Source organism: Bufo gargarizans, chromosome 10 (genome assembly GCF_014858855.1).
Source record: "Bufo gargarizans isolate SCDJY-AF-19 chromosome 10, ASM1485885v1, whole genome shotgun sequence".
In the NCBI taxonomy this organism is placed as follows: domain Eukaryota; kingdom Metazoa; phylum Chordata; class Amphibia; order Anura; family Bufonidae; genus Bufo; species Bufo gargarizans.
The window spans coordinates 65,644,435-65,661,098 of record NC_058089.1 but is presented as its reverse complement, the minus strand read 5'-3'; the positions used below and the strand labels follow the sequence as shown (position 1 = coordinate 65,661,098).

At 44.4% G+C, this 16,664-nt stretch overlaps 1 protein-coding gene across 6 annotated transcripts in view; it reads right to left on the bottom strand.

The window, feature by feature from the left end:
* Nucleotides 1-16,664, bottom strand: part of MUS81 (MUS81 structure-specific endonuclease subunit) — a 391,902-nt gene that overhangs the window by 107,288 nt on the left and 267,950 nt on the right. For all 6 annotated transcript variants that reach the window (XM_044271087.1, XM_044271085.1, XM_044271088.1 and 3 more), the window contains one exon: nucleotides 1,216-1,296. In XM_044271087.1, coding sequence (XP_044127022.1) covers nucleotides 1,216-1,296 — 81 coding nt within the window. The remainder of the gene's footprint in view (nucleotides 1-1,215; nucleotides 1,297-16,664) is intronic.

Below are 16,664 nucleotides of genomic sequence, written 5' to 3'. Positions count from 1 at the left end.
ATGGGGCTGTCAGGAAGCCCAGTGACATCACCGGCACTGATGGGCGGGCTTTATCGCTGTCATAGCCAGTAAACCGGCTAGGGCAGCGCTAAAACACACCCATGAGAGCCGGTGATGTCACCGAACACACTGCCGGGCGGAAGCATGAGATGCTCTGATGCTAACATCAGGGGGGCTGCCTGAGTGAAAATATGGGTATGTCCGGGTTAAGCTCTGAACTCGGACAACCCCTTTAACAGTGACCTCCACAGAACTCCGTTCCCTTAAAATGTGACCTCCACAACACCCCGCCCCTTAACAGTGACCTCTACAGCACCCTGCCAACTTAACAGTGACTTCCACAGCATCCCACCTACTTAACAGTGACTTCCACAGCAGCCCGCCCCCTTAACAGTGACCTCAACAGCAGCCCACCCCCTTAACAGTGACCTCCACAGTGGCCGCCCCTTTATTAGTGACCTCTACAGTACCCAATCTCCTTAACAGTGATTTCCACAACACCCCATCCCCTTAACAGTGGCCTCTACAGCAATCTTCCTACACCAATGAAGAAAAATGGCTGGGTTGTTATGAAAACCTGGTTTAAAACTGTGTGTATGTGGATACTAAGGGCATGCAAGCTTCTATTGGCTGATAAGGGTCATGTGACCAGGCTTCTATTGGCTAATGCATTTTTTTTGGGAAGATCTCAGGAATGGTACGTGTTAGAGAGCTGAGACCCGGTTTAAAACCTTTCCGGACATCTGATGTACCTGTGTGCCAAATTTCGTCATTGTATATGCGACAGTGCGGACATACACACAAACACTCCGCTATATATATATATATATATATATATATATATATATATATATATATATAAATAACACAGAAGTCCAGGGCAGCACTCCTAGTAATGAATAATCGGGTGCCAGCGATGGAAACACCTGACCAAGGTGTACAATACAAAAATAGAAGACATCGCAGCACATCCGTAGGTAAAAATAGTGGATCTTAATTCACCCAAGCGACGTTTCTCAAGGTCCCAGTAAGCGGACTGAAACGTCGCTTGGGTGAATTAAGATCCACTATTTTTACCTACGGATGTGCTGCGGTGTCTTCTATTTATATATATATATATACATACATACATATACACACATATACACACTGTAATATAAATAAATATATTTTTTTACATGAAGGAAAAGATAAGTGCATTCCTCAAGGTTTTACCAGTGTGAATGACTTGTCGCATAGAGGCTGAGCTTCTCTCTGCAGTTCTTTTTTGCTCATGTAGCCTTTGGAATTCGAATTCTGTTTAGAAAAAAGAAAGAGAAGTAAGGAGTTTTTGTTATTAGTCTTGGTAGAAATTTCACAGCTTAACCAACGTACACATATTTAGCAGAGTTCTAAACATGAGAACTGCAGGATTAATTTGCTACGAATATTAAATTAACCGACCACGAGAAGAAAGCGACAAAAAAATATATTTCTTGTCTCTGCCATGTTTCCTTACATAGCGCTACATAATGCTCAGTCAGGATTCACTCAAGCAGAAAAGGACAACAATGCTATTAACCACCTCAGCTCCCCTAGCTTAAACACCCTTTAATGACCATAACCACTTTTTACAATTCTGCACTACACTACTTTCACCGTTTATTGCTCGGTCATACAACTTACCACCCAAATGAATTTTACCTCCTTTTCTTCTCAATAATAGAGCTTTCATTTGGTGGTATTTCATTGCTGCTGATATTTTAACTTTTTTTGTTATTAATTGAAATTTACCACTTTCACTTGTAAAATAAAAAAAATAAAAAAATGACATCAATATAAAAAAAAAAATTCTCTAAATGTATTGTTCTACATGTCTTTGATAAAAAAAAAATGTTTGGGTAAAAAAAGAAATGGTTTGGGTAAAAGTTATAGCGTTTACAAACTATGATACAAAAATGTGAATTTCCGCTAGAAAACCCCCACAAATGACCCCATTTCGGAAAGTAGACACCCTAAGGTATTTGCTGATGGGCATAGTGAGTTCATAGAACTTTTTATTTTTTGTCACAAGTTAGCGGAAAATGATGATTTTTATTTTTTTTCCTTACAAAGTCTCATATTCCACTAACTTGTGACAAAAAATAAAAACTTCCATGAACTCACTATGCCCATCACGAAATACCTTGGGGTGTCTTCTTTCCAAAATGGGGTCACTTGTGGGGTAGTTATACTGCCCTGGCATTTTAGGGGCCCTAATGCGTGAGAAGTAGTCTGTAATCCAAATGTGTAAAAAATGCCCTGTAAAATCCTAAAAGTACTCATTGGAATGTGGGCCCCTTTGCTGACCTAGGCTGCAAAAAAGTGTCACACATGTGGTATCGCCGTACTCAGGAGAAGTTGGGCAATGTGTTTTGGGGTGTATTTTTACATATACCCATGCTGGGTGAGAGAAATATCTCGGCAAAAGGTAACTTTTCCCATTTTTTTATACAAAGTTGGCATTTGACCAAGATATTTATCTCACCCAGCATGGGTATATGTAAAATGACACCCCAAAACACATTGCCCAATTTCTCCTGAGTACGGTGATACCACATGTGTGACACTTTTTGGCAGCCTAGATGCGCAAAGGGGCCCAAATTCCTTTTAGGAGGGCATTTTTAGACATTTGGAATCCAGACTTCTACTGACGCTTTAGGGCCCCTAAGATGCCAGGGCGGTAAAAATACCCCACATGTGACCCCTTTTTGGAAAGAAGACATCCCAAGGTATTCAATGAGGGGCATGGCGAGTTCATAGAATATATATATATATTTTTTTTGGCACAAGTTAGAGAAAAAAAAATTATTTTATTTTTTCTCACAAAGTCTACCTTCCCGCTAACTTGGGACAAAAATTTAAATCTTTAATGGACTCAATATGCCCCTCAGCGAATACCTTGGGGTGTCTTCTTTCCAAAATGGGGTCATTTGTGGGGTGTTTGTACTGCCCTGGCATTTGAGGGTCTCCGCAATTATTACATGTATGGCCAGCATTAGGAGTTTCTGCTATTCTCCTTATATTGAGCATACGGGTAATGAGATATTTTTTTTCCGTTCAGCCTCTGGGCTGAAAGAAAAAATGAACGGCACAGATTTCTTCATTCGCATCGATCAATGTGGATGAAAAAATCTCTGCCCAAAAAAAAACAAAAAGGAGGGGAAAGGCGTCTGCCAGGACATTGGAGCTCCGCCCAACATCCAAACCCACTTAGCTCGTATGCCCTGGCAAACCCGATTTCTCCATTCACATCAATCGATGTGGATGAATAAATCATTGCCGGAATTTATTTATTTATTTTTATATACAAAGTGTTTGCCAAAGCATATGAACACCGCCCCCTCAGCTCATATGCTTCGGCAAACTAATCTTTTACTGCAGAGGAGAAATCTCGTCTTGCAGCGCCGCATACACCGACTTTTGTGTAATCTGACAGCAGTGCAATGCTTCTGTCAGAATGCACATCAGTGCAGCAGCTAGTTGATCGGTTGGTCCAACTGGAAAGTAAAAAAAAAATGAAAAAAAAAATGAAAAAACCAGGCCAATAACACAATAAATTTATTAACTTTATAATAACATTTGAACGGAACATATGAACTTTATTTAACTTTTTGAACAGAGCGTTAACTTTTTTGCTTACCAGTGATTTTTTTTTTTTTTACCTTTATAGGACAAACCTCTCCTTCCCCATAGGACAATGTGCAAAGCGCAAATCGCCCAAAGATGTGGCGAAGTACATTATGCACTTTGTCCCAGATGAAAGGAGAGGTTTGCAGCAGCTGTGAGTGAAAGGGACATCCGGAAACACTCCCCAAAGCATAAGGCAGGGTGGTCAGGGCAGTCAGGACAGAAATAGCGGGTGTCACGCCTTATTCCACTCCTGCTACAGACACGACATCTTTTTCGGGGTGACGTTTAGGTTGAGGTACCAGCAACGACATTGGGGAAATGTCGCTAGTTTAGACGGCTCACTACACTGGTGGTTGGGGCCACGGAACCTCCTGGGTACAGGAGGTACTCGATGATCTCTTCCTGAAATTTGAGGAAGGATCCTGTTCTCCCAGCCTTACTGTAGAGAACAAAACTATTATATACAGCCAATTGAATCAAATATACAGACACCTTCTTATACCAGCCTCTGGTGCGTCGGGAAACTAAATAAGGAGCCAAGATCTGGTCATTGAAGTCCACCCCTCCCATGAGCGAATTATAGTCGTGGACCGAGAAGGGCTTTTCAATGACACTGGTTGCTCGTTCTAATTATATTGTCGTGTCTGTGTGAATGGAGGAGAGCATGTAAACGTCACGCTTGTCTCTCCATTTCACCGCGAGCAGTTCTTCGTTACACAAGGCAGCCCTCTCCCCCCTTGCAAGACGGGTGGTAACGGGCCGTTGGGGGAAGCCCGGCGACTAGGTCGCGCGGTGCCACAGCAGCCAATCGGTTCTAGGAACAAATGCCTGAAGAGGGGCACACTTGTGTAGAAATTGTCCACATAAAGATGGTACCCCTTGCTAAATAAGGGTGACACCAAGTCCCAGACTATCTTCCCACTGCTCCCCAGGTAGTCAGGGCAACCGACCGGCTCCAGGGTCTGATCTTTACTCTCATAGATCCGAAATTTGTGGGTATAGCCTGTGGCCCTTTCACAGAGCTTATACAATTTGACCCCATACCGGGCGCGCTTGCTTGGGATGTATTGTTTGAAGCCAAGGCGCCCGGTAAAATGTATAAGGGACTCGTCTACGCAGATGTTTTGCTCAGGGCTATACAAATCTGCAAATTTGGTGTTGAGGTGGTCTATGAGGGGCCGAATTTTGTGGAGCCGGTCAAAAGCTGGGTGGCCTCTGGGACGAGAGGTGCTGTTGTCGCTAAAGTGCAGGAAACGCAGGATGGCCTCAAATCGTGCCCTTGACATGGCAGCAGAGAACTTGGGCATGTGATGAATTGGGTTCATGGACCAATATGACCGCAATTCATGCTTTTTGGTTAGACCCATGTTGAGGAGAAGGCCCAGAAAATGTTTTAATTTGGAAACTTGGACGGATTTCCACCGGAAAGGCTGGGCATAATAGCTTCCCGGGTTGGCGGCTATAAATTGAGTGGCATACCGATTTGTTTCTGCCACGACTAAGTCCAAGAGCTTCGCAGTCAAGAACAGCTCAAAAAATCCCAGTGCCGATCCGACCTGAGCTGTCTCAACCCGAACTCCAGACTGGGCGGTGAAAGGGGGAACTACTGGTGTGGCTGAAGTTGGGGGCTGCCAATCAGGGTTTGCCAGCACCTCAGGGACTCTAGGGGCTCTACGGGCCTGTCTGTGCGGTGGCTGCGACGGGGTAACTACTGCACGTGCCACCGTACCAGCTTCAACTGCCCTTCTGCTGCTCGCCACTTCACCATGTTGTACGGCAGTGCTGGTACTAGGTCCAGGGTGGGCTGCGCTGCTGGTTTATGCCTCACCACGTAATCCGACAGTGCCAGCCCCACTCTGCTGCCCTTGAAGCGGATCCTGCGCAACCTGTGGTGTAGCAACATGGGGCCGGGTACGCCTGGTGGTATCAGGGACCTCAACCTCCTCATCCGAACTTTGGGTCAGACTGCCACTGCTTTCTACAGGTTCATATTCTGACCCGCTGGATTCGTCAGATGAGGGTTCCCATTCCTCATCCGACTGGGTCAGAAGCCTGTAGGCCTCTTCAGAAGAATACCCCTTGTTTGTCATTTGGGGGGTATTCCCTGAGACTACCCAAGAAAAAAAGCAAGCCTGTCTTACAAATGGGAGGCTAGCGAAGTACCGGAAGCCGCTGCGATTGATAAAAAATATCAAAACTGATTATTTTTTTATCGCCGCAGCGCTTGTGAAGTGATTGTGCAGCGATCAAAAAAATTTTTTTTTTTTTTGTCACTGCGGCGGGGCGGGCGTTGGTGAACCGATCAAGCCTGATCGGGCAAACAATGCGTTTTGGGTGGAGGGCGAACTAAGGTGACACTAATACTATTATAGATCTGACTGTGATCAGTTTTGATCACTTACAGATACTATAAAAGTACAAATGCTGATTAGCGATACGCTAATCAGCGAATCAGTGACTGTGGTGCGGTGGGCTGGGCGCTAAACGATCGCTAACTACCTAACCAAGGGGCCTAAACTATCCTAAAACCTAACAGTCAATACCAGTGGGGAAAAAAAAGTGATCACTTTTTTCCCTTTCACTAGGTAATTGACTTGGGCGATCAAGGGGTGATCAAGGGGTTAATTGGGGTGATGGGGGGTGATCTGGGGCTATGTGTGGTGTTTGGTGTGTACTCACTGTGATCTGTGCTCCTCTGCTGGAACCAACCGACGAAAAGGACCAGCAGAGGAGCACAGCAGCCATTTAACACTTATAAATATAAAGTGTTAACTGGCTTCTGATTTGGTTTTTTGAAAATCATCAGCCTGCCAGCGACGATCATAAGCTGGCAGGCTGATGACGAAATGCTCCTCTGCTGTGAGTGTAATCTCGCGTCTCGCGAGATGACGCATAGATGCGTGACTCTGCCTGAGACAGCCGCATCCGGACCGCGATCCTGCGTTAGGTGGTCCGGAGGCGGTTAATGAACCCTGTTAGGGCTGTGTGGCTGTAGAAGGGGCCACTTCTGAGGGCTCTCGTTAAAGGGGTTATCCCATGAATAATGTAAAAAATTAAAATCAGACATCATACATAACGCCCTCTTTGTAACAAAGCTAGAACCAGCCCTGTACCTCACATGGATCCAGAGATCTCCCCATGCATTGCTCTGCTAGATTTATATCAAGCTGACAGGGGGCATGTCCATGGTCTCCCTATCACAGCTCAGGAGGCAGTTGTGGGATGAAAGTGAGCATGTGCGGCCATCTCAGTAAGCAGGTCAAAAAAATAAGAAAAAGAACGAAGAGCAGGTGATACTATACAGATACATTTTACTGAATAACTTAGAGGCTTTGCTGAATTTCTAAGTACAATTACAAAAGTATTCAGATGGAGGAGGTGGTTTTAAAACTGTAGAATATTTTTTTGTAGGACAACCGCTTTAAGTTACAATTGAGCTAAAGCGGCAATCTTGAAACAAGATCAGGGTTGCAGTGCTAACTGTCATACAGTGACAAACAAAGCCTTTAAAAACAGGCCAGGAATGACATCTGCAATAATACCTAATATCCTTTTAAAGTTTAGACTGTCAGTCTGAGATATACGAGGTTGAAGCAGCCTACTCACCTTCAGCCAACTGTGATCTCAGCAAGTGTGGAGTGGGGGTGACAGAGGGTGATGTGCTAAAGGCTGCAGGAAGGGTGGAAGAGATACCGAACAGATCCCCTCTGCATGTATAGCCTCATGCACACAACCGTTTTTTTTTTTTTGTTTTTTTTTAAGGTCCGCAAAAATGGAGTCCGTAGGTCCATGATCCGTGTCCGTTTTTTCTTCCGTGGGTCTTCCTTGATTTTTGGAGGATCCACGGACATGAAGAAAAAAAAATCGTTTTGGTGTCCGCCTGGCTGTGCGGACCCAAACAAATCCGTCCTGACTTACAATGCAAGTCAATGGGGACGGATCCGTTTTGACGTTGACACAATATGGTGCAATTGCAAACGGATCCGTCCCCCATTGACTTTCAATGTAAAGTCATGAGTCCCTATTATACCATCGGATCGGAGTTTTCTCCAATCCGATGGTATATTTTAACTTGAAGCGTCCCCATCACCATGGGAACACCTCTATGTTAGAATATACTGTCGGATATGAGTTAGATCGTGAAACTCAGATCCGACAGTATATTCTAACACAGAGGCGTTCCCATGATGATGGGGGCTGTGATCAGCACAATTTAAACTGGGACTCCGATCGGAACTCACCGCTGCCACCAATGATCGAGGGGGGGGGGGGCGCACACTGGCCACCAATGAAATTAATACAATAGAGGTTGGGAGGGGGGCCGGGGAGGGGGGGGGGGCGCATTTGCTACCAATGAAATTAAAACTGGGGAGGGAGGGGGGTCTGCCCTGATCTCTTATAGGGGGCTATGATGTGCACAGCACAATTAACCCCTCAGGTGCGGGACCTGAGGGGTTAATTGTACGGATCACAGCCCCCTGTTAGAGAACGGGTACTGCCAGGCAGCAGGGGGCAGTCATGTACACAGTTCGTAGTATATTCTAACTAGAAGCGTTCCCATCACTATGGGAACGCCTCTGTGTTAGAATATACTGTGGGATCTGAGTTTTCACGAAGTGAAAACTCAGCTCTGAAAAAGCTTTTATGCAGACGGATCTTCGGATCCGTCTGTATGAAAGTAACCTACGGCCACAGATCACGGACGCGGATGCCAATCTTGTGTGCATCCGTGTTCTTTCACAGACCCATTGACAGGTCCTATTTTTTTGACGGACAGGAAACACTGATCACGGCCGCTAATGAACAATGGTGCATTTTCTGAGTTTTCAACGGACCCATTGAAAGTCAATGGGTCCACAGAAAATCACGGAAAACGGAACAACGGCCACGGATGCACACAACGGTCGGGTGCATGAGGCCTATAACTGTAGATAACCACAGGGGGAATGGTAACATGGAATTCTGTGCATATTATTCCCACATCAGATACAGTAGTCATTTTTTTTCCAGAAAAGGAGTAAGAATATGGGCACTTGCAACTTAACACATTATGACGGGTCTCACTTCGCTACAGCTCACACCTTTTCACTTCTTTGATGCTTGTAAGCTGCAGAACTGCCATGATCATCTTGTGACTCCTCTCTGCTCAGTGTTCCCTGTGCTGTGAGCCCGCTGCTAGGTAGGAGGGGACGTATCAGAAACGTATCCCACTGTGGGAATACGTTACAGCCTTCCATCATATGGAGGTATAGGTCGGGAATCCTCCTGGCATATACATCTGATGGAAAACTAAGGGCTCATGCACATGACCGTATGTATTTTGCGGTCAGCAAAAAACGGATATGCAAAAATACGTCCATGTTCATTTGGTATTTTACGGAACAGCTGGTCCCTAACAGAACAGTACTATCCTTGTCCGTAATGCGGACATGTTCTATTTGTGTTCTATTGTGTTCTATTTTTTCGCAGAACGGAAATACGAAAACGGAATGCACACGGAGTAACTTCCGTTTTTTTTGTGGGACCAATTGAAATTAAAGGTTCCGTATACGGTCCGCAAAAGAACGTAACGGACACGGAAAGAAAATACGTTCATGTGTATGAGCCCTAATACTGACAGTTTAGTGCAGTACAATACAGCATGTTATTGTACTGCATTGAAACAGCAATCAAACTCTGGAAATTTTAAATCTTATAGTGGGTAAAAAAATAAAGTAAAAAAAGGGCCCTTTACCTTCATCAAGCCATTTATAATGAAAAAATTAATAAATAGACATACTAGGTATCGCCGTGTCTGTAAAACCAGCTCTATAAAAATATCACATAATCTACCCCCTCAAGTGAATGCCATTTTTTTTTTAAAAGCACCAAAACAGCAATGTTTTGGTCACCATGCCTCACAAAAAGCATACCGGCAAGTGATCAAAATGTATGGACCTCTTTATGGTACCAATAAAAATGTCACCTGATCCCTCAAAAAATGAGCCTCCACACAAGACCATTGCCAAAAAAATAAAATAAATATGGCTTTCAGAAAATGGCGACACACAAAAGCAGCATTTTATTTAATGCTTTGATTGTGTAAAGTTTCAAAAAATAAAAAATAGACATATTGCTACATTTGTAATGAACTGCTCTATAAAAATATCACATGATCTACCCTGTTATAAAAAAAAATAAAAAAAGGTGCCAAAACAGCAATTTTTTTGGTCACCTAGCCTCGCAAAAAGCATAATATCAAGCTATAAAAATGTTGTATCTACCCCAAAATCGTACCAATGAAAAAGTCACCTAATCCGACAAAAAACAAACCCTCATACAAAATCATCACAAAAAAAAAGGTTTTCTGAAAATGGCGATGCAAAAACATTTTTTCTTTCAAAAATGCCTTGTGTCCTTGTGTAAAAATGGTAAAATGTAAAAAAAACATACTGACCAGTAGAATAAAGATAACAGTTTTTCCATGTGCTAATAACAAAACTGTAAAGTGAGTTTTTTTAATTGGTTCTTCCCCTTTAACTTCATGAAGTTATTTAGTGATGTCTACACCTGGCCACATTTCTGCAGTATGAGGTAACTGTACATGCTTACTGACCTTTAGGTGGGGATAGGAGGGGCCAGGAGAGTAGAAAGCAGTTTTGGACCAGAGAGTCCAGCTTCAGCTTTGTCCACACTTTCGGTGACTGTTATATACATAAACTAGCAGAAGGACCCAGCTTAGCACGGGTATATTTCATCTATTTATTTAATGTTTCTTGTTTAATGTGTCATTAAAAGAAATTACAGTATCCCCCATAACTGTGACCTCTACAGGACCCTGCCCCCTTAACAGTGAACTCCACTGCCCCTCACTCCTTAACACAGACCCCCCTCCCACAGGCCACCCCTTTAACAGTGAGTTTCACAGCCCCTCACTCCCTTGAGATTGACCATCTCAGGGGCATCTCCCCTTAACAATGACCTCGACAGTGTCTGCCCCTTTAAAAGTGACCTCCACAGGTGTCAATCCCTTTCTCAGTGACCTCCACAGAGTCCGTTCCTTTAAGAATGACCTACACAGTGCCCGCCCCCTTAACAGTGACCTTCATAGTGCACGACCCTTTAACAGTGACCTGCAGTGTCCGCACCTTTAACAGTGACCTCCACAGTGCCCATCCCTTTAACAGTAAACTCCACAGTGCTCGCCCCTTTAACAGTGACCTCCACAGGTCCTGCCCCTTTAACAGTGACCTCCACAGGGCCCGCCCCTTTAACAGTGACCTCCACAGGGCCCGCCCCTTTAACAGTGATCTCCACAGGGCCCGCCTCTTTTAGAGTGACCTCCACAGGGCCCACCCCTTTTACAGTGACCTCCACAGGGCCATGCCCCTTTAACAGTGACCTCCATAGGGCCCTGCCCCTTTAAGGCTATGGCTAGACGACGACATGTGTTGTGCGACATTTTGTCTCAACAATTTTTATAATGATAGGCTATGGTGTTGCACTGCAACATGTTGCGACTGCGACACGGCAGTCGCAAAAAAATCCATCCAAGATGGATGCATGTAGCAGTGTAGTTGTGCTCTATGTGTCGTGTGACTTGGGTTGGCTGGGTTGTTATGGAAACTTGGAGTGAAGCTGTGTGTGTGAAGATTAAGGGCCTGTGAGCTGAGACCCCTACAAGATTCTTTCCAGGTAGCAAGGGATGTGTATACCAAGTTTCGTTGAAATCGATAGCGTTTTTGAGTGATTGTGACGAAAAATTGGACTGCACTCCAAATAGTCAATTTTCATTAACTATTTGGAAAGTCTACCGGAGTGCAGACCAATTTTTCGTCCTATATCAGCGGGTAAGCACCTACTGCCATACTTGGGCTCTGCACCCTTTTCCTTCTTTTTTTCCTTGGATAGTGCTAGCAGGATGACTCGGCTTTGCACGGGTATATTTCTACTATTTCATTTCATGTTTGTGTGTGTTGTTAAAAGATAGACAGTATCCCTAATAACAGTGACCTCCACAGCACCCCAGCCCTTAACACAGCCCCTCCCACAGTGCCCCGCCCCTTACAATATGACTTCCACAGCACCCCACCCGCCTCCCTAACAAAGACTTCCACAGCGGCCGGCCCCCTTAACAGTGTCCCTCTAAAGGAATCTACCCCTTAATAGTAACCTCCATGAGTAGATTGAGCTCCAAAGCACCCCACTCCCTTAACAGTGACCCCCTCACACCGCCATGTCCTTTTAACAGTGACCTTCACAGTACCCTGCCCCCTTAACAGTAACCTCCACAGGGCCACCCCTTTAACAGTCACCTTCACAGTACCCCACCACCTTACCAGTGACCTCTACATCACCCCACCCCCTTAATAGTGACCTCCACAGTACCCTGCCCCCTTAACAGAGACCTCTACAGCACCCACCCCTTTAACAGGGACTTCCACAGTACTCTGCTCCCTTAGCAATTACCTCCACAGTACCCCGCTGGCTTAACAGTGACCTCAACAGCAGCTGCCCTTTTTATAGTGAACTCCACAGTCCCTTGCCGATTTAAAAATAACTTCCACGGTGCCTGCCCCTTTAACAGTTACCACCACAGCGGCCCTCCCCCTTAACAGTAACCTCCACGGACCCTCCCCTTTAACAGTGACCTCCACTTTATTAGTGATCTCCACAGTACCCAGTCTTGTTAACAATGATTTCCACACTAACACTCCTCCTTAAAGGGGTTGTCCCACTTCATTAAATAGGGTTACATTAAATCATTGCCCCCCACTGAACATTTCTTCTAATACATGTGATTAAAAAAAACATAGAATTCAGCCTAAAAACTCTCCTTTCACTCCCCTTTGTTTGTGCTGGTATCCCATGGATACGGCCGCATCTCGCCGGCCGCATCCATGCCGCACCTGCGCACTGGTAACTATTGCGATCCTACAGCCGGCCTCTCACTCACACTGTGAGCGCGCACGTCGCATAGTTCTGCGCATGCGCGGGCGCCCGAGATTGAAGGAGCTGAAAGCTTTTATTGAATGATAAAGGTTATGTGACCGTGTGTATGGCAGTTGGGATATGAGTGAAAGACCCGTGGGCTTCTAATGGCTAATGCAGGACATGTGATGGTGCCATATTTGCATTTTTCGGGAATTTCTGAAAAATGGTATGTCCTAGAGAGCTGGGACCCGGTCTAAAACATTCTAAACATTCCCGGACACCTGATGTACCTGTGTGCCAAATTTGGTGAAGAGCGGTCCAGTCATTTAGTCGCGCATGAAGCACAAACAGACATCCAGAAATTCATTTTTATATATATACTAGCAGAAGGACCTGGCTTCGCACGGGTATATTTCATTTTATATTTCCGTGTGTCGTAAAAAGATATCGACAGAATCCCCCATAACAGTGACCTCTACAGTAGTGACCCTTTAACAATGACCTCCACAGAGCCCGCCTATTTAACAGTGACCTCCACAGTGCCCGCCCTTTTCAGTGACCTCCATATTGCCCATCCCTTTAATAGGGACCGCCCCTTTAACAGTGACCTCCACAGTGCTAGCCCTTTTAACATTGATCACCCCTTTAACAGTGACCTTCATAGTGTCCGCCCCTTTAACAATGACCTCCACAGTGCCCGCCCAACTAACAATGACCACCCCTTTAACAGTGACCTTCAAAATGGCTGCCCCTTTAACAATGACTTCCACAGTGCCTGCCCCTTTAACAGTGACCTCCACAGTGCTCGCCCCTTTAACAGTGACCTCCACAATGCCCGTCCCTTTAACAGTGAACTCCACAGCGGCCATCCTTTTAATAGTGGCCCCTTCCCTTTATGTATGTAGCAGTTTAGTTGTGCCATCATACGTCAAATGACTGTATATTTAAGGACCACCGAACTGCTAAAACCTGTGATCAGTTGTTATGGCAACCTGAAGTAGGACCTGCGAGCTTCTAATGGCTAATAAGGGACATGTGACTGTGTAAATGCCAGCTTAGATTTAAGTGAAAGGTTGCTAGCTTCTATTGGCTAATGCAGGTAATTGTATGGGAATATCTCAGGAACAGTAAGTCCTAGAGAGCTGAGACCCGGTCTAAAACCTTCCCGGACATCTGATGTACCTGTGTGCCAAATTTGGTGAATATCGGTTCAGTCATTTGGTCACGCATAAAGAACAGACAGAAAGACGGACAGCCGTTTAGACAGACAGAAACTCATTTTTATATATATAAGTGATAGACACAATATATATAAAAAAATATTTTTAACCAAAAGGTGTGCTGTGTGTTTGGTGGGTTTGGAACTAATGGTGGTCTGTGGATGGCACTATTACTGGGGATCTGTGGATGACTGACACTGTTATGGGGGGGATCTGTGGATGACGGACACTGTTATGGGGGGATCTGTGGATGACGGACACTGTTATGGGGGATCTGTGGATGACGGACACTGTTATGGGGGGATCTGTGGATGACGGACACTGTTATGGGGGGGATCTGTGGCTTGCACTGTTACAGGGGGGGTCTGTGGCTGACACGGTTACAGGGGGGATCTGTGGATGGCACTGTTATGGGCTGGGGGGGATCTGTGGGTGGCACTGTTATGGGCTGGGGGGGATCTGTGGGTGGCACTGTTATATATGTGCCATCCACAGACCCCCCCAGCCCATAACAGTGCCATTCACAGATCCCCCCCCCCCTGTAACAGTGCCATCCACAGATCGCAATCCGATCCCCCCCCCCCCGCCCGCCGCACAAATATAAGATGTCATATTGAATTAATAGTTATTAAAGATGCCCCCCAACTCCTATTACTACCTTACATCCTAATCGCTTCTGTAAAATTCAGGCAGGCCGGACGGACGGCCGGCGCGTCTCACTGACGTCACTTGCCTGCGCCACCTACTTCATTCATAAAGTAGGCGGCGCAGGCACGTGACACGAGTTACGCTGCCGCCCGCCCGGCCTGCCTGAATTCTACAGCAGCGATTAGGATGTAAGGTAGTAATAGCAGTTGGGGGGCATGTTTAATAACTATTACTTGAATATGAGATCTTATATTAGTATACCGGAGCGGCGGGGCGGTGCTATACTACACTGACTGCACCGCCCCGCCGCTATTGCCGGCCCCCAGCTCCTCCCCGAGTCCCCGCTCTGCTCATACATCGCAGCTTGCGATGTAAAACTGGCAGCATTCGCCCCATAAGACGCAGGGGCATTTCTCCCCCATTTTGGGGGAAGAAAAAGTGCGTCTTATGGGGCAAAAAATACGGTACATATACACACACACTTCTCCCCCAAGATGTCTCTCTTTCAACATCTGATATGTGTTCCATTATGAATAAAATATGGGTTTATGACATTTGCATGATTTAATTCTGTTTATATACATTTTGCATAGCACCCCAGAAGCGGACTGGGAGCTTAACCCCTTCTACCCCAGGCATGTTTGCACCATCCTGCCCAGGCTATTTTTTGCAAATCTGACATATGTCACTTTATGTGGTAATAACTCTGGAATGCTTTTACTTATCCAAGCCGATCTGAGATTGTTTTCTTGTGACACACTGTACTTCATGACAGTGGCAAAGTTCTATATACTTCACCTTTATATATAGAAAAATTTTAAATTTACCAACAATTTGGAAAAATTCATAATTTACAAAATTTTAATTTCTCTACTTTTAAAACAGATACCTCATAATACCTCATAAAATGGGATTTTATTTTTAGTAAGTAATGTTGTAGAAATTTGTTGTAGAATTTCTCCCGTGCTCAACCCCTTAGAGACCCATGCGTACCGGTACGGCATGGTTCCCGAGTGCTTAAGGACCCATGACGTACCGGTATGTCATGTACATTTCCTATCACTGCCGCACGGCGGGCGGTGATCGGAATCCGGTGCCTGCTCGGAATCCAGTGCCTGCTCAAAACAGAAGTATTTGGAATGCATTGTAAAGGATTAGACCCCCAAAAGTTCAAGTCCCAAAGTGGGACAAAAAATAAAGTAAAAAAAAAAAAGTTGAAAAAATTAAGTTTCCCCCCAAAAAGATTTAAAGTTTCAAGTAAAAATAAACAAAAACGTCATTTTACCTAAATTAAGTTAAAAAGAAATTGGTACAAAATAGGGGGGAAAAAAAGAAAAGTATACATATTAGGTATCGCCGCGTCCGTATCGACCGGCTCTATAAACATATCACATGACCTAACCCCTCAGATGAACACCATAAAAAACAAAACAAAAAAAAACTGTGCTAAATAAACCATTTTTTGTCACCTTACATCACAAAAAGTACAACAGCAAGCAAAAAAAAAAGGCGTTTGCCCACCAAAATAGTACAAATCTAACCGTTACCTCATCCTGCAAAAAATGAGCCCCTACCCGAGACAATCGCCCAAAAAATAAAAAAAACTATGGCTCAGAATATGGAGACAATAAAACATCATTTTTTTGGTTTTAAAAAGCTGTTATTGTGTAAAACTTACATAAATAAAATAAAAAAGTATACATATTAGGTTTCGCCGCATCCGTATCGACCGGCTCTATAAAAATATCACATGACGTAACCCCTCAGATGAACACTGAAAAAAATTTAAATAAAAACTGTGCTAAATAAACCTTTTGTCACCTTACATCACAAAAAGTGTAATAGCAAGCGATCAAAAAGTCAAACGCACCCCAAAATAGTGCCAACTCATCCCGCAAAAATCATACCCTACCCAAGGTAATCGCCCAAAGACTGAAAAAATTATGGCTCTCAAACTAAAACATGATTTTTTTTGCTTCAAAAATGAAATCATTGTGCAAAACTTACATAATTAAAATAAAAGTATACATATTATGTATCGCCGCATCAATGACAACCTGGTCTATAAAATGATCACAGGATCTAACTTGTCAGATGAATGTTGTAAATAAAAAAAATAAAAATTGAAATTCTAAAATTTCATCTACATTTGCCAATAACTCTTGTGGAACACCTAAAGGGTAAACGACGTTTGCAAAAATCTGTTTTGAATGCCTTGAGGGGGGTCACTTT